The 26,085-nt window shown below is 50.3% G+C and overlaps 12 protein-coding genes across 12 annotated transcripts; 7 read left to right on the top strand and 5 right to left on the bottom strand.

Moving 5' to 3' along the window:
- Window positions 1-837: 837 nt before the first annotated feature.
- Window positions 838-1,426, bottom strand: N7509_008696 (DASH complex subunit SPC19; the record flags this gene model as incomplete). Its single annotated transcript, XM_056633333.1, has 2 exons — window positions 838-1,230; window positions 1,295-1,426. The coding sequence occupies 2 exons, from the start codon at window positions 1,424-1,426 to the stop codon at window positions 838-840; spliced, it is 525 nt and encodes a 174-aa protein (XP_056483953.1).
- Window positions 1,427-1,674: 248 nt separating this feature from the next.
- N7509_008695 (F1F0 ATP synthase subunit i) lies at window positions 1,675-2,215 on the top strand (the record flags this gene model as incomplete). The annotated part of the gene is made up of 4 exons (XM_056633332.1): window positions 1,675-1,711; window positions 1,800-1,925; window positions 1,970-2,020; window positions 2,154-2,215. The coding sequence occupies 4 exons, from the start codon at window positions 1,675-1,677 to the stop codon at window positions 2,213-2,215; spliced, it is 276 nt and encodes a 91-aa protein (XP_056483952.1).
- A 715-nt stretch (window positions 2,216-2,930) lies between these two features.
- On the top strand, window positions 2,931-3,449 carry N7509_008694 (mitochondrial 37S ribosomal protein uS14m; the record flags this gene model as incomplete). The annotated part of the gene is made up of 3 exons (XM_056633331.1): window positions 2,931-3,049; window positions 3,149-3,320; window positions 3,387-3,449. The coding sequence occupies 3 exons, from the start codon at window positions 2,931-2,933 to the stop codon at window positions 3,447-3,449; spliced, it is 354 nt and encodes a 117-aa protein (XP_056483951.1).
- Window positions 3,450-4,218: 769 nt separating this feature from the next.
- Window positions 4,219-5,728, top strand: N7509_008693 (uncharacterized protein; the record flags this gene model as incomplete). Its single annotated transcript, XM_056633330.1, has 4 exons — window positions 4,219-4,286; window positions 4,342-4,457; window positions 4,509-5,090; window positions 5,160-5,728. The coding sequence occupies 4 exons, from the start codon at window positions 4,219-4,221 to the stop codon at window positions 5,726-5,728; spliced, it is 1,335 nt and encodes a 444-aa protein (XP_056483950.1).
- Window positions 5,729-7,764: 2,036 nt separating this feature from the next.
- Window positions 7,765-9,338, top strand: N7509_008692 (allantoinase alX; the record flags this gene model as incomplete). Its single annotated transcript, XM_056633329.1, has 2 exons — window positions 7,765-8,262; window positions 8,322-9,338. The coding sequence occupies 2 exons, from the start codon at window positions 7,765-7,767 to the stop codon at window positions 9,336-9,338; spliced, it is 1,515 nt and encodes a 504-aa protein (XP_056483949.1).
- Window positions 9,339-9,695: 357 nt separating this feature from the next.
- On the bottom strand, window positions 9,696-10,627 carry N7509_008691 (TMEM199/VMA12 family protein; the record flags this gene model as incomplete). The annotated part of the gene is made up of 2 exons (XM_056633328.1): window positions 9,696-10,310; window positions 10,364-10,627. The coding sequence occupies 2 exons, from the start codon at window positions 10,625-10,627 to the stop codon at window positions 9,696-9,698; spliced, it is 879 nt and encodes a 292-aa protein (XP_056483948.1).
- Window positions 10,628-10,792: 165 nt separating this feature from the next.
- Window positions 10,793-11,688, top strand: N7509_008690 (tubulin-binding prefolding complex subunit PAC10; the record flags this gene model as incomplete). Its single annotated transcript, XM_056633327.1, has 4 exons — window positions 10,793-10,815; window positions 10,957-11,197; window positions 11,286-11,519; window positions 11,593-11,688. 4 exons carry the CDS (start codon window positions 10,793-10,795, stop codon window positions 11,686-11,688), a joined length of 594 nt encoding a protein of 197 aa, XP_056483947.1.
- Window positions 11,689-11,902: 214 nt separating this feature from the next.
- On the bottom strand, window positions 11,903-13,570 carry N7509_008689 (uncharacterized protein; the record flags this gene model as incomplete). The annotated part of the gene is made up of 2 exons (XM_056633326.1): window positions 11,903-12,777; window positions 12,829-13,570. The coding sequence occupies 2 exons, from the start codon at window positions 13,568-13,570 to the stop codon at window positions 11,903-11,905; spliced, it is 1,617 nt and encodes a 538-aa protein (XP_056483946.1).
- An 851-nt stretch (window positions 13,571-14,421) lies between these two features.
- On the bottom strand, window positions 14,422-18,546 carry atg26 (uncharacterized protein; the record flags this gene model as incomplete). The annotated part of the gene is made up of 3 exons (XM_056633325.1): window positions 14,422-14,637; window positions 14,696-18,227; window positions 18,299-18,546. 3 exons carry the CDS (start codon window positions 18,544-18,546, stop codon window positions 14,422-14,424), a joined length of 3,996 nt encoding a protein of 1,331 aa, XP_056483945.1.
- Window positions 18,547-20,004: 1,458 nt separating this feature from the next.
- N7509_008687 (sugar porter family MFS transporter) lies at window positions 20,005-21,782 on the top strand (the record flags this gene model as incomplete). The annotated part of the gene is made up of 4 exons (XM_056633324.1): window positions 20,005-20,081; window positions 20,173-20,611; window positions 20,682-21,329; window positions 21,384-21,782. 4 exons carry the CDS (start codon window positions 20,005-20,007, stop codon window positions 21,780-21,782), a joined length of 1,563 nt encoding a protein of 520 aa, XP_056483944.1.
- Window positions 21,783-22,041: 259 nt separating this feature from the next.
- N7509_008686 (DNA-directed RNA polymerase I subunit RPA34) lies at window positions 22,042-23,070 on the bottom strand (the record flags this gene model as incomplete). Its single annotated transcript, XM_056633323.1, has 3 exons — window positions 22,042-22,231; window positions 22,276-22,788; window positions 22,847-23,070. 3 exons carry the CDS (start codon window positions 23,068-23,070, stop codon window positions 22,042-22,044), a joined length of 927 nt encoding a protein of 308 aa, XP_056483943.1.
- A 357-nt stretch (window positions 23,071-23,427) lies between these two features.
- On the top strand, window positions 23,428-26,043 carry grc3 (uncharacterized protein; the record flags this gene model as incomplete). Its single annotated transcript, XM_056633322.1, has 4 exons — window positions 23,428-23,464; window positions 23,523-24,022; window positions 24,075-24,386; window positions 24,442-26,043. The coding sequence occupies 4 exons, from the start codon at window positions 23,428-23,430 to the stop codon at window positions 26,041-26,043; spliced, it is 2,451 nt and encodes an 816-aa protein (XP_056483942.1).
- Window positions 26,044-26,085: the final 42 nt, after the last annotated feature.

The raw sequence follows: 26,085 nt of genomic DNA, 5'->3' as shown, positions 1-26,085 counted from the left end.
ATGATGGAATTCTGACATATCAAACCGGAGCACGATTAATCATAAAGTGAGTGGATTGAATGTTTATGCTGAATAAATTGATATCTTTCTTTTTGGATGCGAAGAGAATGATACGAGCGGGATAGCTATATTTATTCTTATTCTGAGTATTGGACAAGATAAGTAGACAAGAGTAAGTTCTTTGTTCCATCTTTCTAGCTCGTATGATTCTCCCAACAGTGAGTTCAGCACAAAGTGGTTGAGATTAAAACTATATTGTTTCAGAGCCCAACGACTCCAGAATCGTGATATGCTTGGAAGGGTATTGTTGCGATGTTCAGTGTTCGCTGTAGAATAGCCGGACGGGGGTAACAAATGCTGCTTCGGTGCTTGAAGGGTGTGCCACTGGCAGAGATGCCCATTCCAAGACTGACAGCCTCCACAGGTCTGAGACAGAGAACTGAAAAAACGCACATTGCGATGGTGCACAATAGACCAAATGCCGAAATGTACACTCGAATTGATTTTTCAACCAAGTTGGCATGGTTCGAACTGCAACACACTGGATAAGCCGAACGGAGTTGGACTGTGGGTTTATTACCAGCCAAGCGATCTTGAAGATTTCGCATATCATTGATAGGGTGCAATGCCTCTCCCCTTAGAAAACCAAGAGAGATATATTCCAGGCGGCTCTTCAATTGAGACAGTCCGGCCAAATTGGTTAAATTGAAGTTCCCGAGGTGGCGGTCCGATCTTTGGTGGCAAAAGGAAAATCTTAGAAACCCCAAAAGAACAGGCTTGAGCTTTGTCGTTTTCTCGCGGGTGATGGGATAGGTGGAAGTCGATCATGTCTCATCTTCATTGTGCGGCCATACTCTTTCTCAGCTGGCGCTCACGCTGTGTGCTTTGCAACTCAAGTCGGTCAACAGCATACTTGAGACGTTCTTTCTTCTGCACAAGTCTGCGCAGCTCTGCTGCTTTGGAGGCAGCATTACCAGAGCCTGCCAACTGACCCCGCGCATTGGTGCTTGCCTTGTTCTGATCCCGGGTGGCCGAAGATCGACCTTCGGATTTTGAGGAAAGACGACCCTCCTGCAAGTCACATTTCGCTTTCAACCCTTCTTCGCGGCGTGATAGTCTCTCAACGTGGTTCGACGCTAGGGAGAGGAGGTGGGCAATACTTGGGGTGATTTCGTCAAGGAGAGATTGCTGAGCTTCGCGGAGAGTGGGTTCCGGGAGGAGCTCAAAGTGCTGCATTGAAGCTGGTTAGTCACGAATATAATCTTGTAGAGGCGCGTAACTCTATTCCTCATACCCGTGTTGTTTGGAGGACTTTGCACAAGCGGGGGAAATCATTGACGCCTGAGTCCAGGGTTGTGATCGAATTGTCGAGAAGCTGGAGCGATGACTGTAGTGATGTGACCGATGCAGCGAGTGAGGAAGTCATGGTGCACGAAATCGACAACGAAAAGGCAGAAGTCAATAATTGCAGCCAGGAGTGACGTGCATTGTTTATGATTATGAGGGGGAAACACACTCGGGTTAGATCGGTAAAGCAGCCACGGGTCCATACCCGAAACGGAATGGTGCGGACCGGGCAAACTCCCGCCAAACCTCACATCTCCTCTTCCTCCTGCACCACCTTAACCTCCCCCGCGAACACCGAACCACCTCGCATTCGCACCGCCTGTCAATATGTCTCTCCTTGGAAAGAAGTTCCCCGGTCTCCTGGGTAAGTTATTGCACAAAATAGCTCTGCCATGTCGCCGAGCAGCACTGTGAGAATGCGAGAACCTTAGGACTAACACACCCGTTTATAGGCAAGCCCATGACTCCCTTCTTCGCCGCCGGTACGCTACCCATCTATTATTCGTCCATGCCGCCATGTCCCGGATCTGAATATGGACTCAACATTCGATCTCTGGTCTTGGCCGATGAACCCGCCCGTGAACCTATGTGAACCCCGTGTTTTAACAAGACTCCTTTCTAGGTGCCATCGTCCTTTACGGCGTCAACTCTCTGCAGAACGTTCTCTCCAACAGTAAGTGATCCTGTGATCCTTCGAATACTCGTTTGGCTTTTACCGAATACCCGCATGGAGACTCTTCTCGACTGTTATACTCGGAGAGCGAGCGGCCCAGCAAAACCTTTTACTTACCATCGAAAATCAACAGCTGCCGAGTTCAAGAACGACCCTCGCAACCCCAACGCCAAGTCTGGTAACGCCGGCCACTAAATTATTGACCGATGTTGAAGCGCTGTGAGAAGCCACCCTGAGTGGCGTGAGTCGGGAGCAAATCGAGCCGATGCGACGAGCAAGGCGAATGAAGATATATTTGCACCTCGGTCGCAGACCGCACTTGTTGTTTTTTAAGTTCGCGGGCAGTTTGCCCCTCTGTCCAAGCAAATAGAAGATACCCTGCTGGGTGACTTGGATCAATTCACAAGCTGTACCACTATTGCATTGCGCCTGTCGAGTGCCGACCCCTTGAGTATGAGACTTGGTTTAACCGTTTACTGCTGTCCAGCAGAATATTCTGAGCCCGGTTTCAATGGGACACTAGTATTCGGAGCTCTGTAGATTAGGAATGTAGTCTTGCTTATGTCCGGCCACAATCCTAGCACCTTCAGGGCTGAGGTCGTTTGTACGGTTTAAACGGGTTAAACGGGCTGAACCCTCTACCGTCGACTATCTAGAACGATCGAATCTGGAAGATATTCTCCTCTTTTTGTAAATTCCCACACAGCCGTCCTTTATAGCTCAAGAGATAAAGGGCCAAATACTACTTCGTACCTCGAGTCATGACTTCCGGACCGTCGGCGTGGAAATCCTGATGATACGCTAAACCCGATCAGGTAATCATATCTTTTTGCCAACCGCGCCGCTTCGACAGGGACCCAACCGTACTTCTCCAGATCGCCTGTCCTTTCTCCGACGAACAACCGCCAACATGTCGAAAATGGCGTCTATGTTCCGCCCTAAGAAGCTTGATCTCTCTGGGTTTGTCAACACCCGTTTGATTCGTGACCACAACAAGCGCAATGCCGTTGAACAGACCGAGCCCGAACGGTAAGCCACTCCGCGCATGACTGGAGGATTGCTTTCTTCTCAGAAGCCTTCCAAGGAAACCGATTAGCTTATAGTTTCTAACGTATTCTACCTTTCTAGCCAAGCGCTCCGCTACCTGATCCGCAACACCAGCCTTCCCCAGCGAGTTCGCGCCCAGGCTCAGCTCCAGCTCTCCCAGATGCACGCCTACACCCGCCCAACCCAGATCAAGAACCGCTGTGTGGCCTCAGGAACTGCGCGTGCTGTATTCCGTGACTTTAGAATCAATCGAGTGAGTGCCCTTTGCCGGAGTGGATGGTGTTCGTCCGTTAGTGTTTCTAATACAGGCGTTTTACAGTTCCAATTCCGCATGCAAGCGCTTGCGGGTGAGCTTCCAGGAGTCAAGAAGGCTAGCTGGTAAGCTGGAGATTTGCGGGAGAACAATGTCAATATGAAAGTTTTAGGTTGGCCGGGCTGTGCCACGGCGTTCTCGTCTTCGCTTCATTTGGAGCCTGTATAGTATGCAATACCATTTAAAGATATCTTCTTTTTCTCTTTCAATTGGAGAAATAATCATCTCTACTTCTAAGGTCATTTTAAGGCTTCCGCTTTGAGAGGATAGCATGCTATTTTCTCTTTAGGTGACAGTTTGCTCTCATTCACAGTTTCCAACGCCAACCACAATCATTGAGGAAGGAGCGACTGCTTTGTGTCTCTTGCCTGCCGCCACTATGCAGACACATACACATACACATACACATACGCTTTCTCTCTCTCTCTCTCTCTCTCTCTCTCTCTCTCTCTCTCTCTCTCTCTCTCTCTCTCTCTCTCTCCCTCATCCTTCTCTCTTCCACTCTCTCTTCCACTCTCTCTTCCACTCTCTCTTCCACTCTCTCTTCCACTCTCTCTTCCACTCTCTCTTCCACTCTCTCTTCCACTCTCTCTTCCACTCTCTCTTCCACTCTCTCTTCCACTCTCTCTTCCACTCTCTCTTCCACTCTCTCTTCCACTCTCTCTTCCACTCTCTCTTCCACTCTCTCTTCCACTCTCTCTTCCACTCTCTCTTCCACTCTCTCTTCCACTCTCTCTTCCACTCTCTCTTCCACTCTCTCTTCCACTCTCTCTCACAACCATTCCAGTGTGGCCCTCCCCGAATCATATCCTCAACTATCACACTCACATTCAACACAATGTTCATTTATCGGAACAAGGATCTCCCCAAGGATCCTTATTATCCCTCGGATCTAAAGAAAATGGGGTAAGAACATATCCCATCTTATCACGGCCTCGCTTACACATTGTTCATTCTTCAGGTACTTCGTCACAGAGAACGACCAAATTCGTAAGATCAGCGACCCAGAAGCAGGTTTCCAATACAAGATCAACCGAAATGACCGCTTCAACGTCAAAAACCGCGAGGCAATGAATGGTACGACTGGGAGAATCTGCGTATGCGTATGATTCTGGCTAATTCCTACAGATTGTATCCGCGAGTTGATTAACACACGTCTACATGATGCCGGGCTTGAAGATATGCGTTTGCCCCTTCGCGAAAAGGCCGATGGACAGATAGTTCAAAGTCGCCCCGACGAAGCACACGTGCCCATCATGGTGTCTGGAAATCTCCGCACGGCCTCTCGCATCATCGTTGTGTTTGGAGAGCCGGTACAAGACTTCGGGGTCTGGGCTTACCGAATCATCGGCCAAGAAGAAATCAACAAGGGCTCTGCCGTTGACTTTGCGAGGGCAGTCCTGGGAGAAGATGGCAGCAAAACAGGCAATGCACTCGTTCTGGCAAACACTGGTCAGTTACTTTGGAATTGCCTCTACTCTCGTGCCGTGACAAATATCACCTGGGCTTCTCTTCCCCGTCCTGCCGGAAACTGGGGGCCACCAGCCATGAGTTGGCGCACGAAGATCCCCGGTAACAAGGATTGGAGAGAACACATTCACCATGTCTTCAACAAGGTTCTTCGGCCATGCATCCGTGAGGCCACTCGCATTGATATTATCGGCATGTCGGAGGGAGGTTTAGGCGCAATTGAATACCTTGAGGCCAACTGTAAGTGAGATATCCACCGGGGAAAAAAACGGACCAATCTCAACTTCCTTCTTGCTAAATATGATCTAGGGGAAACCTGGGGACCTTTTATCTCCGGAATTTGCCTGGGTGATCCTCTCCAGAGCACCAACGCCGATATTGACATGAGCACTTTGGCCGATCCGAAATCATTCACAGCCTTCCTGTCTGCTCGATGCCGGGCATACGTGATGTCCGATGAAGAATTGGGCACCCGCCATTCAGGCTATCGCTCGCATGGATGCAACTGTTACTCTTCGGGAGAGTCTTGCTACACCGAATGTATCCTCCCAAGTGCATGGCGTGACATGCTCCACTGGCTCGATATGCTTTACGAGGATCCTTCTTACGAGGAACAAATTATGATCATCGGACGAGACCTGGATGAGAATATCAAGCAAGACCTGGAGAAGTTGAATGTGGCGAGTGACGAGGATGAAGACCCCGAGACCACTCAGGAGGACAGCCAAGAGGATGGAGGTGAGGGTGAAAAGGAAGATGAAAAGGATGCCCAACAGAACACTGGAGGGGCTGCAAAGGCACATGCGAAGAGCGTAAGCTCTCTGGAGAAGATCACTGAGCAGTGCGAGGACGAAGTGAGCGAAGAAAAGACCATCTAGCGGTCGATTCCCTCGGCAGTAGAACGGCCATCCTGATTCACTACGATACCAATCTCGCAAAAAAAAAAGTGACAGGCAGAGTGGAGTTCCCGAACTAAGACTACATAAGTGGACTGGCAGTGGCAGTTACTAGTATCTGAAGATGTGGGTTTGGGCCTTATGGTTGAAGGGGGTATCGGGCATGAGGCAAGGCACGGCGCAGATGGAAGTAGCAAGTATTTCCTTAACTTCTCAGACTATCTAGTCATTTTATGGATGTGATGTTCGCTATGTTCCAAGCCCCTCAGGTCCTGCCGATCAGTAAATTTCTAAATTTCCTTTTGGTGGCATCTGCATTGGGCTTTCAGTAGGGTTGCTGCCATGCTGTGTACCCAAGGCACAACACTTCTCAATATCATCGGCAAATATCAAAATTTCAATGGATGTCCGGACTGAGGACATGCCCGATTACTGCGGTGATTGAAAATAAAGACTCAAGGCCAAATAGTTAGCAAATAGTAAGACAGGGGTATCTCAGCACGTCGCATTAAGCATGCTGCCAGTGGATGCTGATCGACTCCGCAGGACCAACAATTGGAGCGGGGGATGGCGCAATCAAGCACTCTGGAGGTACGAGTATGCGCACAGTCTGAGTGTCCAACGTATACTCGTGAGGCGCACATTTTTGTAGGTATGTCATAAGCAGAGTTGAGTTCGACCCCCCTTGATCCCCCAGCGGGAGAATCACTTCCACTTCCTTCCATAACCATATCCACCTCCACTTGCCATCCCCGCTTCATCATCTCCCTCTTTCATCATGATGATGATGAGAATTCTTCATATGAAGAGATATTAAACCTCCAAGTGCGCTGTTTTACTCGATGAAAACCACCAAGTCCATCCCGGTGTGGGCGGAGACCGCCGAAGGGGGAGAGGATCAGGCGGGGGGAGGGGACGAGAGAAGAAGAGAGGAGAAGAGAGGAGTCGGTCACGGGCAGATTCCTCGGAGATCAAGCAGAGTTTTCCTCTTTGTGGTGGTTTCAATCGAGTAAAAAGAATGTCGAGTCGGGGCACAGCGGACAGTTTTGATCGAGTAACACACTGATAAAAAAGAAGTCGGCAAGTCAAGGATCCAGTGAGAGCACGCGGTCTGCCGGGAAAGCTCCATCGGAGGTGCCCGATGCATTTCCACCGCTGGGCCTCAACGGTCCCTCAGTCCCTCACAGTCCCTCACAGACTTGTCGATAACCGATTAGGATCCTCCATGTCCACTTTGGTTCATCCAACCAGCGACATCGCTGAAGACTTTTTCCCTTTCAGAACCACGGTTCGGATCCGCAAGACCAGGAGGCGACATACAGTATGGAGTACCCAGAGTATCCCAGAGTACCCAGAGTACCCAGTCCTTAGGAGATCACCGCAGATACAATATGGGGATACCATGTTCTAGGAAGAACATTAGGAACCACCCTGTATCCCATTGGCAATTCGTGCAGACTTCTCCGACATGGTACCTGCGCTCAGACTTCTCTTAATTAGGCAAAGGCGAGGATATACGGTTGATCATGTGGCTGCAGCACTGCCCGGACTGGCTGGCCCGATCCATATTGCCCATCATCGAGTAATCACAACCTCCTCTCGATGGCAATTCGCAACTCGGCACGGTGGAACATGCCTCCAAAAGGTGGGCCGGCGCACTTCTCCGTTCATCCTCGTACTCCGTACTATTTTTTTTTTCATAGGACTGGGCCCCTCTCAGTTATTTATATCCCCCTCCCCCGGATCCTGTCTTATCTTTGTCCCTCTTTTTCCAGCCTGCCCACTCCCCCTCCAGATAAGCCTCTCGTTTCACTGTTATCTTTATCCAATCCCACTTGGACCTGGACCTGGACCTCTCGCTTCAATTCATCTTTACTTTCTTTCATCTTCTCTTCTATACTATACATACCTAGGGATCTACCCTTCTGTCTACTACTCCACTCATCCTATCGAGTCAAGCATTGGGATATTCTATTGGCCTGCAACCAAACAAGAGCAAGCCCCCCGGACAAGCTACTATGGCGACAGCTAACATCCCCTCCATTGCCGTGGTGGCCTCCTCGCGTGCCGTTATTTCCGGCCGTCTGACCTCGGCCACAGTTGTCATCTCTCGCACCACTGGAAAGATCACTGCCGTCTTTGATTCCGTGATCCCGGCTTCGGAGTTCCCCGCCGACACTCCTTATACCGACTACTCCCCCAACGTCCTCCTTCCCGGTTTGGTTGATGCTCACGTTCACCTGAATGAACCTGGCCGTACGGAATGGGAGGGCTTCTACACCGGTACCCAGGCCGCTGCCTTTGGCGGTGTTACCACCGTGATTGACATGCCTCTGAATGCTATCCCACCCACCACTACTGTGGCCGGTCTGAAGGAGAAGCTCGACGCTGCCTCGGGCAAGTGCTGGGTTGATGTCGGTTTCTATGGTGGTATTATCCCCGGAAATGCTCACGAGCTCAAGGGACTTGTCCAAGAGGGTGTCCGTGGTTTCAAGGGTTTCTTGATTGATAGTGGCGTAAGTGATCATCTTATCCACAAGACTCCCACGGCTTATACTAATATACTCCGCTACAGGTGGATGAGTTCCCCGCTGTTGGCCAAAAGGATATCCAAAAGGCTATGGCTGAGCTTGCAGATGAGCCCACGACCTTGATGTTCCACGCCGAGATGGTGCCTCCCATCACCAAGTCCGTTGGTGATGAGGCCCAGTCATCCGACCCTCCAGCTGCCCCGACTGGTCCCCTCGAGGCCTATTCGACTTTCCTGGACTCGCGACCCTCAGAGTTTGAGACATGCGCCATTGAGAGTATCATGTCCATGGCTCACCTTGCCCCCAATCTCCAGTTGCACATTGTTCACCTGTCCGCCATGGAGGCCATTCCCATCCTTCGCGAAGCCCGTGCCCGCGGCGTGAAGGTCACTGCTGAGACCTGCTTCCACTATCTATCCCTGGCCTCCGAGCAAATCCGTGATGGTGATACCCGCCACAAGTGCTGCCCTCCCATTCGCTCCCAGCTTAACCAGGATGGCCTGTGGGATGAACTGGAGCAGCACGCTGGGGACGGTGTCATCAAGACGGTCGTCTCTGACCACTCTCCTTGCACACCGAACCTGAAGCAACTGCCTTCCCACATTCCCGGCTACTTCGACACCGGTAAGGAGGAGACCGGCGACTTCTTCTCCGCCTGGGGTGGCATCTCCTCCGTGGGCCTCGGCTTGCCTATTCTCTGGACCGAACTCAGCCGCCGCAAGGGCTTGACCCCCAACGAGGACGAGAACACCAAGAAAGCCCTGCAAGATGTTGTCCGCCTCTGCTGTGCCAACACTGCCGCCCAAGTCGGTCTGGAGACCCGCAAGGGTGACCTGCGTGTCGGCTTCGATGCTGATATCTGTGTGTTCGACGACTCTGCCGAATGGGTCGTCGAGCCCAGCACCATGCTTTTCCGCAATAAGTGCTCTCCTTACCAGGGTCGCACGCTGCGCGGTATGGTTCGCGAGACTTGGCTCCGTGGTGAGCGGATCTTCAGCCGCGAGAACAACTTTGGCGACAAGGGCCCGGCCGGCAAGCTCCTCCTGGAGAAACGAGTTTGATCTACCCTCCATTTTCATTTATCTTCTCCTGCATCTCCTTTGTCTCCGAACCTGGGACAAGTTGACCTTTTGGCAGATCGCCACTAGCACCACCAGCACCACCACCACCTTTTGATGTTTCCTTTCACCTCATTCCCGCATCTCGTTTTCGGTCAGTGACCCTTGTGACGAGCACTAATGACTGAACAGCATTCATACCCGTTAGAGTAATGACAGCGCGTTGTAGCTTAGCCATAGACTACCAAAAAATCATTTTATTCTTCATATCAATTCCAGCCCTTCATGTTCTCAAAATTGTGGGGTATATCCGAAAGTATAGTACACTATGTAGAAATAATTAAGTCGTACACTTTAAACCTAGCTCTCTCCTTGAGCATCATTATCATTCTCCTTCTCCCATTTCTCTCGTACTCTCCTCCTTACACCTCCATTGACACCCTTGCCCCATATTTTCTCCTTTTCATCAACACTAACCGTGACATCCTCAACTGTCTCCGCATCACCGTCAACCTCTTTAACAAAGACCTTCCGCTCCTTGAACTTCCTCTCTTTACCCCTGGCCCTCTCAATCTTCCCAATATAAAAGACATACAAGAAAGATTCCGCAACAGCAACCGCCAAGGCCGCAAAAAGCGACAAAAGCACCCGCACCGCATCCGACGTACTAGCCGGTCGATACTCATCATCAACACGCGGCCCGGTCCACCTTGCAAATATCGTGGCGAGGATCTGCGGCATCGTGAACTTCGTCAGGGCCCAGTAGACACTGAAGCCGGTGATAATGACCGAAAGAAAGATATTTAGGACGAGGGATGGGGTGAGAGGGTCTTCGGAGAAGGCAGGCGCATTGTCGGCGGAATAAGGGTCTGCGTGATCCGGGCCGAGGGTATAGGTTGGGTTAAGAAGGCGTTGGTATTCGGCTTGTTCGGCCGCGGCAAGAAGGCGTGCCTTGGAGGCGAGATATTCCGCGCTCTACGACTATGTCAGTGATGCTGCATTGTAGGTGTAGCCTTTGGGAGACGTACCGGCTCTGGTTTCTTTGGTGGAGGCGGAACATAGACTTTTGTGCCGCGAAGAAGATAGGTGAGGATTGTTAGATTCTGGCTGTTGCTGTGTGACGTATTGTATTCGGCGTCTTGTCTGAGGTACTTCGATAGACGGAGGAGCTGCTCATGTGCAATCGGCCCGTGAAGCTCCAGCGTGGCAGGGAGCTCGAGCTCTTCCCGGCGAGAAGCCGAGACTGCCTCAAGGGCAGCAATAATATGATCCGTTGCTCTGAGAAGGACCATAATAGGTGAATCTCGTTGGACGAGTCGAAAGGTGGAGGCGGCGCGCCGTGGAGGTTGAAGGTAACGAGCGAACTTGGATCGGCGGAGAAGAGAGCGGAAGCCCCGAAACTCGCGCTTGGAACGAGCTCTCCCCACTTCACTTCTTAACAACCACCTCACACAGCCATGGCGGACTCCAAGTCGAAAGCGTGAGTACACTAATCCCCATAATCAATTGCGCCCGATCGATCTTCAATGCTTCCGATGCCACAATTCCCCATTTCGGGCATTGCCCGCTAATGACCGTTGCTCCTCCCAAGATGCCTCGACTAACCCCTCCATGTCGCTAGGCCGGTAACAACACAAACCAACCCGCGCGGAATCCCCGTAGCACCCTTCATCGACAATGTCAGTGACTACGTCTCCTCGCGCGATGAGGTCGAGCCGACCCTCCGCTCGTTCCAGGAGATGATCTCCAAGTATCAGTTTATGGAGGTCAACACCCAGCGCCGCGGTACCGGACTGCGCGAGAAGATCCCGGATATCAAAAAGACATTGGAGATGGTGCGATTCTTGAAATTGCGCAAGGAAGTATGTAACCCCAGCCCGGAAGAAAGAGGAAGGGAAATAAGGAAAATGGAAATTGAGCGCAAGATATCTGACTTTTTTCTTTTCGCAGTCCAACCCCGATGCCGACCTCGAAACTAACTTCGAGCTCAACGATACCCTCTACTCTCGCGCCTCTATCTCCCCAACTGATATGGAAGAAGTCTACCTCTGGCTCGGTGCGAATGTCATGCTCGCGTACCCGCTGGACGAGGCCGAGACCATGCTTTCTGAGAAATTGACTGCTGCCGAGGCAAGCTTGGCTAACTGCGAGGAGGACCTGGAGTTCTTGCGTGAGCAGATTACAGTATGTTGCTGCTATGAGGCAGAGCGATATTTATCCTCTATTGGGATGTTTTTTGCTGACTTGTGTCCTGTAGACTCTCGAAGTTGCTACAGCTCGTGTTTATAACTGGGACGTTGTGCAACGGCGGAAAGATAAGGCCGATGGCAAGGGTGATGGCCAAAAGGCTTAGATTATTTCATAACAGATCTCTGGGCACCAAAATACAAAATACTATATTCACAACACTCAAAGATAACCTTGGAAGAAGAGCAATTTGGAATTCTTGCCTAGCGTAGAAAGTATATTTGAGTGTAACTTTCGGGGATCAAATTGTGGACGAGAGAAGATGTTTGTTCAAGTTCCTTCATCTATCTAGTGTTGATCTGACAAATGGTCTTATGTGTTCAAACACACGAGAATGAAGATGCCTCATTAGGATCGTCTCCAGTGTAGGTGAAGACTTTGGGATACAAACAGAGGTTGCCCGTTCGCGTAGAAGAGGTATTCGAGCTTCCAACTGCCGCAGCGGTGGCCTTCAATGTCTCTGGCACTGTCCCATTTTCAACCCAGCTTCTCAATACATCAAAGGTGGTGGCACTAGGGTCAAAGCCCGCACCACTATGACAGTGCTGAACGCCAGGCGCCAGGAAGAAGCGATAGTAATCCGCGACATCGGGATCCCCGCTCATGACACGATTGTAATAATCAACAGTGCCATTGGTCATAATTAATTGGTCTTGCATACCATGCCAAGTAATCATCTTAGTTCCGACTCGTTTCAACTTCGTCAAATCCGGGTTTTCCGTACCAATTATCGAGGCATATTGATCCACAGATTGGTGAAAGAGACGGGTATAATCCTGAAGCGTAAGCGTTTCGGTGTCAAAATTGGCGTTTCGCTCTAGAAATACTTTTACCCAATCATCTGCGATGCTAAAAGGCACCATTGTGCAGCTATCCACCGAAGTACATGATGGGGAGAGAATGGCCGACAGGTTTGTATCTTGGTGAAATCCGTACCATTCGAACTTGCCCTCTGCTGATCGTGGACCGTCCCACATGGCTTGTACCAGGTCTGACATTTTTTTCGTGATCGTGATCTTGCCATTTGGCTCGATACAGTCCACAGTTTCGCCAATAATTGAAGAAGCTCGGAAGTGACATTGGCCTGGTAAGGCGATAATGTTATCCTTGACACCATCGAGAAGATCGCAGGCCTTGATTGCGGCATCTCTAAAGGCCGAAAACACACAGGAAGGAGGTTGGACATCTGTGCGTACTATATCAGCGTCTATTATTATGGTCATTGGGGGAATATTTTTTAACTTACCAAGGATATTCGCCATAAAAGCACCCCAAAATTCAGCCGTAATGAATTTATCCCAATTGATAGCTGGCGCAGCCCCAACTATACCATCGAAGAGCTCGGGGTAATTCTGGGCCATCATATGACCCTGACGACCACCCGTAGAGCAGCCATTCCAATAGGAATACCGAGGCTCAGATTTGTAGTATAACTTGATGGCCATCTTCCCAAGAAGCGCAGCTTCATGCAATGCTCTACTTGCGAAGTCCTCAAGAGCAGGCCAATTCGTTTTCCCAGGGGCTTTCAGTCCCCATTCGGCTGTAGTGACAGATGCATTGTGTCCTCCGTCTGTCGAGGACGACACATAACCTAGCCCAACAGGCGTGAGAACCTGCTCTTGACCTCCTGCCACCCAACCCCCACCTCCATCCATGAGGAATCGTGAATTCCAGTTTTCAGCATCGAGCGGAAGCCCAATATACGTGTGGACATTATCACCAGTTCCAGGGTGCGTATATGTCAATGTAACCAAGCAAATATCCACAGTGAGTGGCATTTGCCTGCGTCTTCCAGTGTCGTCGTCGGTACTCAAGTACCCGCTAATTGGAAGTCCGCTAGCGGCAGTGACATTGAGAGAGGCAACATGAATGGCATCCAAAGTCAGAGAGGCAAATATGTCTTTCGTGCAGGATAATGGATTTGAAGCCGGAGTCCCGACGATCAGATTGAGGGATAGCAGCGCAGCTTTTACTTTTCCAAACCCCATTCTGGTAATTCGAGAGCTACTTATTCCAGCGTTCAAAGATCGGTTGCCTGAAGGTAAGTACTTGTGATACCGGTTGCACTTCGGGGGTACTAGTAGCTGCTCTATAACCCTAGCATATCTACCCCTTCATAATACCAAACAAACAACTTGAGACTGCTTACTAGTATGCACTACACAACTAATAAGAGGGCCCCTCGAAGATGAATTAGCTTCCGGTAAGAAATGGCGGTAGTTTATTCCAAACCTAATCAGCTCAAAATGAAGGGACATCGGGCGGATTACCACAGAACAGCCTTTTCCGCGTCCTTGTTCTTCGGAGATCTCGCTTGGCGAAAATTACTCATGCCTAACTGGTGCAACTTTGAACCGTCCTGCAGTTTCATCGCTGGAGAAATGCGGGGAAATGTGGGGTTATCAAGAGTATCCCCGCTGTTCTCGCAATATGGGAAGTCGGCAGGGATTCTCGGCATCTAAAAGATAGTAAGTAGCAGCCCCGGAGTACAAGTAGTCCGGGGAGTAACAAAAAGTGGTTAAATGGCGGGGCTTCGTGGGGGTAGTCTAATGAAAGTATCCACAATGAATAGCGGAAAACGAAACGATTGATTGAAAGCAGCTCTGCAGTAAGAAGAGGTCTAGGGGATTATAAATAAAAGCGGGGTGTATTCAATCATGCCCAAAATGTCAAGCCAAAAACACGCTGTATAGTAGGATACGCCATGAACTCCATCAAAAAAGTATCATGCAGTCATAAGTCATGGAAGTTCTCGCTCATTAAATCATTAGAGCAGGAGTCCAGGTTTCCAAGATGAGATAAACAAAACAGTGTGGAAAAAAGGTGCTGGTGAATGGTGTCATTTAAAGATGCCGGGGGTCAGTTTCTCAACGTCAGATACGAAAGTCCATTCCTCAATGTCATCATCGTCGTCATCATCATGATGCGGTGCCGCCCTCGCGGAAGGGGTTGGCGAGAAAGGGGTAGATGAAGCGATTGAGCGTTGTTTCGCGAGGGTCTTGGCATACTCCAGATCACGGTAGAGAGATTGGATTGCAGTAGCCACACCATCCTCCTAGGGAAGCATCGATGTTAGTGTCATATCTACTTCTCATACTACCTCGTGAACTTACATTTCGAATCTGAATTCCCATATTTCGTGCTTTGACGATCATCCTTTCGCTATGCGTTGCTTCCCAGAGCGCTCGGGAGAAGACGCTGACGTTGAGTCTCTTCATACAGATACCAACGCCCAAGTCTTCGACTCGTCCTCCAAAGAAGAACTGGTCACCAAAAAATGGTTTCACGATCGTAGGTACGCCGGCTCGAAGGCTGGCACCAGTGGTACCGGCCCCTCCATGGTGGGCAGCCGCATCGATTTGCGAGAAGAGCCAGTCGTGGGGTGCAGCTTGGATCTGGAAAATCTCTGGTGGTAGAGGAACCTCAGCCTTAACACTAGAAGGATCTCCAAGGCGATCCGACCATCCTTTGGAGAGAATACATCGAACATCTGCCTTCTGAACCGACTGTATGACGGTTTTTGTCAGTGCGGCAGGATCCGAGACCACGATAGACCCAAATCCAATATACACGATCTTTTTGCCATCCGCACGAGCTCGAGCGATGAAATTTGCCAGATCAGCAGGGGGTGTCCAGTCGGAGCCTTCATTCAAGAACCAGTACCCAGTGATACGGATCCAATCCGGATAGTCGAGTGGTGGAGGTACCACGGAAGGCGAATAATTATACAGGAACGGAACCTTGTTCGGTTGCATCTTGTCCAAACTGGTACCTTTGAGCCCCAATTCATTGTTTCGCCATCTGTTGACCTGTCCTGCAATCGCCTTCCAGAAAATATTGTCAAACATGACGTAGGTGATGTAGTTGTAGGCCCCTCCCATGCGATTCTCTGGCACTGCAAAAGCATGCGGGTAGGCGCGAGTCCTTGTCCATGGCATAGTGAAACCTCGGAAGTAGGGAATTCGAAGAGCCTCTGCGATGTGAATTCCAGCCATAGCACTGGGCGACTCTATCAGAAGATCGCTGCCTTGGCAGCTCGCCCAAGATGATGACAAAAGGTCATCAATCCACCCTCTGAACTTGACCGAGGCCTCCCGAAGAAAAGAGTAGGTAAACATGCCGTTCTCCACGCAGATTCTCATCAGCTCAGCGGGGTCCCCATCTACAGGAGCAAAGTCAATGCCGTGTTTCCGAATCCAAGGCTCAAATTCAGCGTGTGTCGCGATCTTTGGCTTGTGGCCTTCAGCAAGAAGCCCCTTGCAAAGAGCAATATATGGCTGCACATCACCTCGAGATCCAATAGTGAGACAGGTGATTTTGAGTGATTCGGTAGGCTTGAAATTTATGATGGAAGCACGAGTATCGTCAAAGAACGGGTTCACTTCAGACGAATCTTCGCTCAGCGTTGGCCGGAAATCGTGTTCTTCGGGGCCATCAAGTCTAGCTTCTTGTAAAAGACGATGCTCATCTTTCGCAGCTTCAACCTCTTCGCGTTCTTCTTCTGCTAGCATACCTGATTCCATGAGGAATTTGACCGATTCGAGGTCTTGGTGCAAGGTGACGGCACAGTCGTCTCTAGCGCCAGCGCTCTTGAATTCAAAAAACAGCTCCTCGTGACCGCGAATGATGACGACTAGTCCATGATATCCAAATCGGAATCCCTTTTCTTTCTCGACATTCTCAATGTCTCTTAGAGGGAGAATCATCTTGGTTCGAGTGCCAGGAATCAGACTGCGGAAGCATAGCTTCCTTTCGCTGAGGTATATCTTCCCGTAGAGCGGGAGCACCCGGTGCAAGTATGCATAGTATGTCGCTTGTAATCTCTCGGTTGTAGGAAGACCAAAGTGCCCGCGGAAACGATCGCCATGATTTAAGCCACTTTCATGGTCTTCGGGATCCGCAGTCTTGTCATCGGGCAGCACTTCTTCTGTCTCGCCATAATGCCTTTGACCACCAGCCCACATTCCGGACACCTTTTCGATGTAACCCATTGATTCTGTGGCCAGCAGACTACTCATCTGCTTAGACCTACTTCTCAAGTATTCTGCGAATCCAGCAGCTCGTTGAAGCGGGTATGCGCCGGCTTTGACAAGATCATTAAGAGGTACATTCGAGTGGTATTGGGAATGCATCATCTGCTGGTTCTCAGAGCCCGACACGAAAGGGATGTTTTCGTCATTCCTGTCCTGGTAGTTTGATCCAGCTAAGTGAGCGGCATGGCTCAATCTAGCTGTTGCAGAGCGAGCTGTATCATCCGACCGGCGTCGGGCGACTTCCCCCACATCAGATGAGCGCCTGGGCAAAGAATGCATGGTTGGAGATTGAAAGACATCACTTCGGTTGAGTATCTGGCTTGCAGATTCCGTTGTTTCCGTTAGCGATTGTACGACACGCGATGATTCTGTCCCTTGGTCGGCAGAATGGGCGAATGAGTCTGCAGAGCCTTTCAAATCGTTGTCGACACTAACACTGCGTCTTCGTGAATGCGCCATGTCGAAAGTACTCGACACTAGTCGACCTTTACCATCGCTTTTGTTGGGGGATTCTTCTTGCATATTTTTCGCAGGAGACGAGGTCACCAAGCTTCTGAGATAATTGAAAGCGTCCTGTCCCGAATTGAAGAAGGAAAAGAAATACTTCGAAGAGGTTAGCAAGTATTTAGAGGAAGGTGGAACACGCGGGCTTACTTCATCGATGGCGAATGTTTCTGCGCTATCAATCACCCGAACTTTGAAGGTCTCTGCAAATTCAACCATTGGGCTTTCCTCTAGGTCAATCACGTTCTCGATTGGGAATGAGATCTTGACGCTATCTTCCTTGTTATGGGATCGGAAGATGACTTTTTGTAGCGCCTTCACCCACTCCTTGGCGCTGGTAGCGCTATCTGCTCTGAAGTAATAAGTTCGTTGATCCGTGGTGACCTGGAAGTCCTTCGCATCAGTGCCATCAGTCTTTGGCTCCAACAGAGAAGCCGATATTCCATATCGCAGATCCACATGGCCACTTGGAAAGTAAAGATTTGAGGGGTCGGCATAATATGAAAAGACATCGCCTTTCAAGACAAACCAATAGCGATTGTACTTGGGGTTCTTTCGGCCGCGCTTCGAAACATAGCCGGACTTGCTAGGCTCGCTGGACTTCTTTGGGAGATATGCATAGAAACAAATATGCCCTTCTGTGACATACATGTAGCCCGGAAGAAGCATGCTCTGCAGGAAGGAGCAAGCATACTCCACTAGGACCTTCTCCGGTCTCTCAAACCCAAACATTTCCATCAGTCGAATAGAGAGCGCAGGTATAGAAGATTCTTCTCGGTCTTCATTTGGGGTTTCCGGCCTCGAGGGTGTGATTTCTGTTGAAGTGGCATTATCGAAACGGCTCTGTGCTTGCACCATGCGGGTGAGAATTGGAGCGGCTCGTGGCGTGGCACTGCGTGTGCGTCTTGGCTGGATTGTGAGGGTCGATGCACTGAGGTTGGACGGATCGTCTGTTCTTTCTTTTCGACCCAAACCCCGGAACTTTCCGCAATAGTTTGTTCTCAGACGTTGTTCTTCGATGTTGTCGCCCTCGACTCCCATCTGGAGCCTTTGCTTCTGCACTTTTGCCGGGTTGGAGTCGGTCGGGCGAGTCTGTTCGGCTTGCAGGCTTCAAACTTGATAGTTCTTGTGGAGTTTCATTGGGTTCGCCATCGCTGTCACTTGAATCATCGAATCTACCGCGAAAGTCGGACCGAGAGCCGACTGCGGCGATCATGCCAAAAAGCGACTGCTGCATGTAGTGAACGTTGCCATCCCGAGAGCCCATGCCCGGGCGGTGCAGTATAGTCAACCTGAGCATCATCGCCATCCTTGAAGCGCTCGGGCAGGCGATCGGAGGAGTATCTATGTGTAGAGGTAGTAGGCCGCATGCTCGCGCTCAAGCGGTGATCGCCCCGCCGCTTGGCGTCGTCTATCGAGGGCTTCATCGAGAAGGTATAAGGGTATAGGAAGCAGATTTAGAAGGCCTGCAACGATAAACGAAAGGGCGAAAGTTACAGGGCGTTTTAGGACGGGAACCCTGGGGGTGCAGCGGTCGGGACCGTGTGGGGGGTGGAGGTTGCAGGTGACAGCTCAGGGCTGATAGAGGAATCTCAAGGATGGGTGCCCACGTCAGGCGGCTTCGGCGTCAAGTCAGGCCAAGAGGCGGGTCTTCAACTGACGGGGTCATATCAACGTGGAAGATTCTCTGCGGTCAGACTTCAAACGGCAAGCCCAACCGCTTGTACTCTAGGAAATGGCGATGATATATGTATGGATGAAGCGGAGCTTCCTAGCGATAAGAGGGCCGGGGAGCTAACCTTAAGGTCAACGGGATCGAGATAAGCTAATCAGAGGCTCCGCTAATGCGCCATGGCTGTGCACGACTCAAGATCAAAGACGAAGAAAATATGCACTTGCAAACGAAAGTGAGTCAGAGAGAGTGTCAACCCAACTGGGACAAAAAGTGAGGCGCATCACATGCGGCGAGGCTTTGAAGACCGCAGCTGATGCCATCGCTGTCAGGTGACAATGCTTATGTCATCTCCGTTCTTTGATGGCAGGGGCAGCCATGGACCGAGACCTGGACCTGGACCATTATGATTATTATCATTGTGCTTGTTTCGGCTGTCTCTTGTGGGATTGGCTTTGATTAAAAGTCATCATATTGGGTTTCTTTGCTGCTGGCTGCCCCAGCAGCTCCAGCTTCAGCTCCAGCTCCAGCACTGGTGGGGACGATCGACGGGGAATGTCAAAGGTGGATCTCCAACTAGTATGTAGGTACAACTATTAAATGATCGTGGTTGTGACCGTGGTGATAGTCAAAGGGTCCCTCGATGTCTTCGCGCAAGTAAGAATATTCGAGTCTTGCCTTTTTGAATATGGGCATGTTGCTACCAAAATGATTCATGATTTCCACTCCATACACTTGAAAGAGTGATGGGGGCTTTCTACACCTGTCGCTGTATTTTTCTCCCCACGGACCCCTGCATCGCATCACATCACATCACCAAACCAACATTTGCTACCGTCGTAAGCTCGGCTACCGGCCTCGAGCACGGACATGCCTTGCGCGTTTTGAATCCTTTCAAGCCATTCTGTTCTATGACATTGAATGAGGTTGGACTATGGCCGCCTCTCGCCTGTCGGCTCCGTAACATCATCGTTGTGGGCGAAGGCGTGCTTTCCGGCGAGAACAGTGGCCCCCATCGGCCAAAATCGACCACAATCCGACGGTCAACTATAGAAGATATCGTTTCCATTGGAGCAAAACGAGAAAGCACGCAAAATCATCCTCGTTGCGCCTCACCAAGCCTTCGTATTGATATGAAGCTTTATATGTGCCGCCATGGCCACGCCTTGGCTCTACTGATCTCGCATCGGTGCAGCTTTCACTCCCAATCATCATGGGCTTTCTAACAATCCCCGAGCTGAATACTCGACAAGGTACTTTGCGTGCCTATCACTTGACTGCTATTGTTTTGTAAGTTTTCTCATTGACTAGAATGATTAAGTGTAAACCAAACAGGGGCAGGAAGTCTTGGACAAATCGTTAACCAATTATTGATTTCTAGTATCTCATCATTCCTCTCGGCCTATGATTCCGGTATTGCAGGTGGTATCTTAACCTACCAGTCATTTCAAGATGATTTCAGATTCACCGCAGCCCACAAGTCCAAAGTCTCGTCTCTAACTGTCGGTCTGGAACAACTGGGCTCGTTCGTTGCAGCCATGCTTGTTTACCCTTTGACCAACAAATATGGGCGTAAAGTATGCATCATTGGCTCAACTGCTCTTTTCGTCATTGGTGTGATCATCCAGGTCAATAAAACACACTCGTTAGGAGCCTGGTATGTTGGCCGTATCGTATCGGGCCTGGGCATGGGTGGCCAGAGTGTGGTGATTCCTATGTACTCCGCAGAGATGACTCCTAAAGAGATTCGTGGTCGATGTGGTTCTTTCTATCAATGGCTGTACGCTTGGGGGGTCTTTCTCGCTTATTGGGTCGACTATGTAAGTTGCACTTCAAAACTTCTTTCTTTTTTATCTTTTGGCACGGTTGTTGACGTTTCTATCTTTCTAGGGTGTGGCCCAGAACCCTTCAATTGCTGGCACCTCGCGCGAGTGGCAGATTCCTGTCGCCCTGCAGTTAATCTCAGGTGGCATTCTATTGCTCGCTACTTTGACGCTTCCAGAATCTATCCGTTGGCTCTTGACTCAGAACCGCACTGATGATGCATGGAAGGCAATCACCTGGGTCCGTGGAGGCGATACCCCAAAGACTCGCGAAGAGTTCACTGAAACACAACTCGGTCTTCAGGCTGAGCAGGCCGAAAGGGAGAACTTCTCATATCGCGAGCTTCTAGAGCCAGCTAACCGTCTTCGTTTCATCGTTGGCCCCGTCCTCTTTATCTTCCAGAACGCTACTGGAAGTAGTGCCCTGGCTGTATTTGCGCCGCAGTACTTCAAGCTCATAGCTGGCAGTGATGAAAATCGCAACATGCTACTCACTGGACTGTTTGGTGCTGTTAAAGTTATCGCCTGTACCTTCTTTATTTGGGTTCTCGCTGAACGTATCAGTCGTCGCATGACTCTTGTCAGTGGATCGGCATTGATGGCAATTTGCATGCTGATTACTGCGTTGATTGTGGACTTTGTTCCAACTCAATCATCCACTAATGTGACCTCTGCCGGAAGGGCTACTGTGGCGATGATATTTCTGGACATCATGGTAAGTCTCAATACTGGCTTTTCTCAAATAAATGCTTTGCTAATGGGAACTTAGATCTATAACTGCTCCTGGGGACCACTTCCGTGGGCCTATGTACCTGAGATCTTTCCGACGCGTATTCGTGCACTGGGCTTGGCTGTCAGTATGCTGGCGCACTGGGCATCTTCATTCTGCTTCTCCTTCGCGAGTCCATATATGATTCAGAATGTCGGCGCCAACACGTTTCTGATTTTCATGGGCTTTGATGTATTAGCCACCGTCTTCTGTTGGTTTTTCGTCAAGGAGACTCGTGGGAAGAATCTTGAGGTGGCCGCTGGAACCGAATGGGAGGCAGCCGTGCGCAGTTCCTCTGACGATGGCGAGAAAGGTACTGTTTTGGGTCAGGATGGCAAGAAGGTGCAGCTTGTCAGCGTTCATGAAAACTTCCATGCCAACATCAAGCAACGATCCTGAGGTGCCATTATCTGGGTTAGATTATTCAACACGGTTGTTGATAGCGTTATCTTTGTTTCTGCGGACCTCTTCCCAAGACGATGGGATAAACCAACAAATTCTCAAGCAACCTGAGTGAATTACTTTGAAATTGTCCATTCAGTGATCAGAGGCAACGGAGACTCCCATAGAGAATGTTTCGAGTGGTAAAGTGTACATTGAAGTCTTATAAATCGTAGTAACAAAGATATCTTTTAGCTAATCAAACCATAACGCCAATTCATGCCTTGCTGGACTTTTTTCGCTTCTTCTCCTCGCGGTCCTTAGAGGACTTCTTCGATTTCTTGCTCTCCTCTGCGGGGGGTACATCTTCTTGTGCCGAGAGCTTCTTTGACTTCTTTCGGGGAAGACCAGTTGCTTGGGTAGCATCACCCTCAGTGTGATGGTGCTTTCTCTTGCGCTTCTCCTCGCTATCCCCGCGGGAACCTTGAACGAAGGCTCCTCGGATTCTGACTCCGAGCTGGATCCAAGTGTCTCGGGAGCGCTGGGGAGGCTGCCAACGGGACGGAAGCGCATTCTCAGCTTCTTTGGTTGGGGTCGAGCCGGCTTGACTGTATCTCGCAATGCCTCAACCGCAGTAAGGCCTCCACCTACGGAGCCTGGTAGGTTGAACATCTCTTGAATCTGATAACTAGGGACATTGTCGGACTTGTTGACGTAGGTCTGGGTGCTCTCATCGTAGACGAGGAGCTTCTTCCCTTCCGATCCTTCCTCAGTAATCGACTCAGCTGGAATCCCGTATTTCACACCGTCAAACTCAAGGATGGGTTCGCCCTTCATGATTTTCGACATGGAAATTTCCTTCACCTTGGACAATGGAAGGGATGCCGGGGCGGAGATGTGATAGATTTGCTTGCCACGCAGGTCGGAGAGAAGAGAGGAGGAGCTAGAGGACGGAGCGGCTTGCTTATTTGCGGGCTTGAAGCCGGAGGGCGCCTTGTATGTCTTCGATCCAGAAGAAGTCACCCTAGAAGGTTTTGTGTTAGCTTGTTGCGCGGCCGAGTTCAAATCACAGAAGAACTCACTTCTTAGTCTGTGAGACATCCTCGCTTGTGTCCATTTCGTCGGAGCTCGAATCATCAGAGCTTGAAGAGTCGGAGGAGTCGGAGGAGTCGGTGGAATCGGAATCTTCAGCATCATCCTTCGCCTTCGATGCCCCCTTCAGTGTCTGCTTCTGCTTGTTGTCAGGCTCAGGCGATGTGGACCGGCTCGAGCTGCTGTCGCTACCGGAGGAAGAGAAGGCGGCCATGGTGCTTCGTTCGGTTGGTGAGGCACTGAAATTAAACGGCGTTATCCGCAGCGATGCGCGCTGGTTGCGACTGGTACCCGCAATATTAGGTGCGCGGGAGAGGATTGAGCGGGAGCTTCTTGTTACAGAGCCAAGTATGAAATTTCCGAGGCGATTGACAGTGCAATGATCTTTGATCTCCCAGTGTCTGCAATGTTGAAGGGTTTGGAGTTGAATGGCCGATCTTTTTTTCTGCTCCGCGGGTGCACGGACCACTCTGCCATTTTTTTTGCTTATCGGCAAGCTTCGCCGCATTATCGACCTCCGACGGATCAAGCTCGATCTTCAATCTTACAGGAATTGCCTCAATTATTGGATATGGTGAAGCGAAAGGCCGAAAAGCAACAATCTGCTGGTACGGAATACGTGTACTGAACGTGCGACTATCGAACCCGCATTAATGTCCCCCGCAGCCCCCATGAGTGCCGTTGCGGCGCGCAAAGCTCGGCAGCAGCAAGCGCAGAATTCAGCACCAAAGAACGATGTCGACATCGAGATTGTGACGGAGCCTCCCTCTAAGCGACCACGACGATCTACTGAGGCAAACGAGACCAATGGGGTCAGTGAGACGGAGACTCGAGGCCCGCGAACAAGGTCGTCGAAGAAACAAGATACTTCATCACCGGCAGAGACTGTAAAAGGACGGCAAAAGAAGGACATTCAGCCGCCTGTTTCTCAAGCGCAAGAAGAAACCAACGAGGCAGAGCTATCCGATGAGCGCCAAAATGACGTCCCAGAGGATATGAGCGAAGATGAAGTCGCGTCTGTCGCCGGTGACGCAGACGGCTACGAATCCCCGGCAGACACCTCGACGGAACTCCAGAATTTCCCCTTGTCCAAGGCACGCCTCAACAAAAACACTATTCTATATGCGGATGAGGGCACTCTGTGTGTTCGGGTTAAAGAAAGGATGGTATGTGCCAATTGAGTGGAATATTTAGTCAAAACATACTAATCGATTGCAGAACCTAGCACTACTGGGCCAGTATGATATTTGGATTAAGCGAGGAGTCATCAGCCTCATGGGCGCCAAGTTACATCCATCGGCACATGCCTACAGAGTTTATGCTCCTTCAACCCACTCTTTACCCGTCATTAAGTGTGTCTCGGGTGTGGATGGAGAGGCTGAAGTGGAGTTGAAGTCCTGTAATAACGGACTCGCTCGACTTCGGGACATCTCTCCTTTGTACCAAAGAGTTTGGAATGGGCAAAACACCAGCGCGGATAAAGCCACTCTCAAGGGGGTGGCCAAGGATTCGCGGCGGACTTTCTCAGTGGTAAGCAGTCCCATTTCGCTTTGGACATAATGTCCAACGACTAATTTGTTCTTAGCTATATACATCGGCAGATGACTCGTTAAAAAGACACTTGCGACCACTTCATCTCGACAAGAAATGGAGTGCCTCCATGAAAGCTCTTTCTCAAAAACAAGGACAGCTTCGAGTGCTGGTTTGTGGTCCAAAGGCATCTGGCAAATCTACATTTAGCCGGTATCTCTTGAACCATGTATTGAGCCCAGCTCCCGAGACTGAGAACGGATATGTTAATACTGATGGCGTCGCCTTCTTGGACCTGGACCCAGGCCAGCCTGAGTTCACTCCCATGGGCCAAGTATACCTTGCTCACCTAAAGGCTCCGTTTTTTGGACCCCCATTTACCCATCCATCTCTCGACGGATCCCGTGACGGCCAAATTCTGAGGGCCCACCACATTGGCGCGACGTCACCAAAGGAGGACCCCGATCACTATGCCATGGCGATCATGGATTTGTTAGACCAGTACCGCTCGTTGCTGGCAAGGTACCCCCAATGCCCATTGATCGTCAATTACCCTGGATGGATCTTTGGACAAGGCTTGGAAGTAGCTACATGGCTAATTGGCTGCCTTGGGCTATCTGATGTTGTGTATATGAGTGAGAAGGGGCCCTACGAGGTCGTTGGGCCTCTAAGCCTAGCTGCTAATGAGGCTCGTGTGCCCATGACCATTCTACCTTCTCAGCCTACTGAGTTTGTCAGCAGATCGAGTGCCCAACTGCGCTCAATGCAGATTCAGTCCTACTTCCACCAGTCTCATCCGGCTGGTCTCAGCAACCCACTGTGGTCTGAAACACCGCTTTCCCGCACAAGACCCATTGCCGTGAACTACGCCGGTGACAAGCAAGGTATCTCAGGCATCATGGTTATGGGATCTCAAATCAACCCGGAGATGCTCCGAGAAGTGATCGAGGGTGCCATTGTTGCAGTTGTGGAGATTGATTCGCCAAACACGCTCTGGGGTGCATCCTCATCAGCGCCAGTGGCCTCTGGATCTGACAACCATGATGAACTTGAAGCAGACGAAGACATCGATATGGAATCGGACCAACAGAATGGACAAACTGCCCCATCTACTGAGGGTCTTGTCGTTAGGACCCCAGAAAGGCTTCCGTATCTCTTCGCTGGTTCTGGAAGCTGTACTCCCCTTGACCCCAAGTCATCCAACTGTCTTGGGTTGGCCATTATTCGATCTGTCAACACCGGTTCGCACAAGCTTGAGCTTTCCACCCCTATTCCATCCTCAGTTCTATCCAACACTATAGAGCAAGGGCGCAGTATTGTGCTTGTGCGTGGGCAGCTTGATAACCCTAACTGGGCTATCAGTGAAGAGTACCATTCTGCTCGGGCTGCAGAAAGACGGTATCAGCAGATAATTTCTCGCTTAAAGAAGAATGGAGAATCCGCTGGTGGGAATAATCAAGCAGATGACCAGGCAACGCAGAAGCAGACTCTATCTCTCCTTCGTGAGAGGATACGACGTGCAAGTAATGTGCCCTGGATGACGGTTGTGGAGGACAATAGCCGCCACCAGCGCGAAGTAGCCGCACGCCGTGAGAAGTCTCTTTGGAAGTTGAGAAAGAAGGCGTATCCTGGAAGTGAAAGTGAGACAGAGTGGTAGTATATCTTGTCTTTTGTCAAAAACAACAGCTCTATCTGAGAA

The sequence above is a fragment of the Penicillium cosmopolitanum genome (genome assembly GCF_028827165.1).
Source record: "Penicillium cosmopolitanum strain IBT 29677 chromosome Unknown utg000009l:1.0-9042332.0:1.0-9050551.0, whole genome shotgun sequence".
NCBI lineage: Eukaryota > Fungi > Ascomycota > Eurotiomycetes > Eurotiales > Aspergillaceae > Penicillium > Penicillium cosmopolitanum.
Note: the sequence above shows the minus strand (reverse complement) of the source record. Positions and strands in the feature narration are given on the sequence as shown.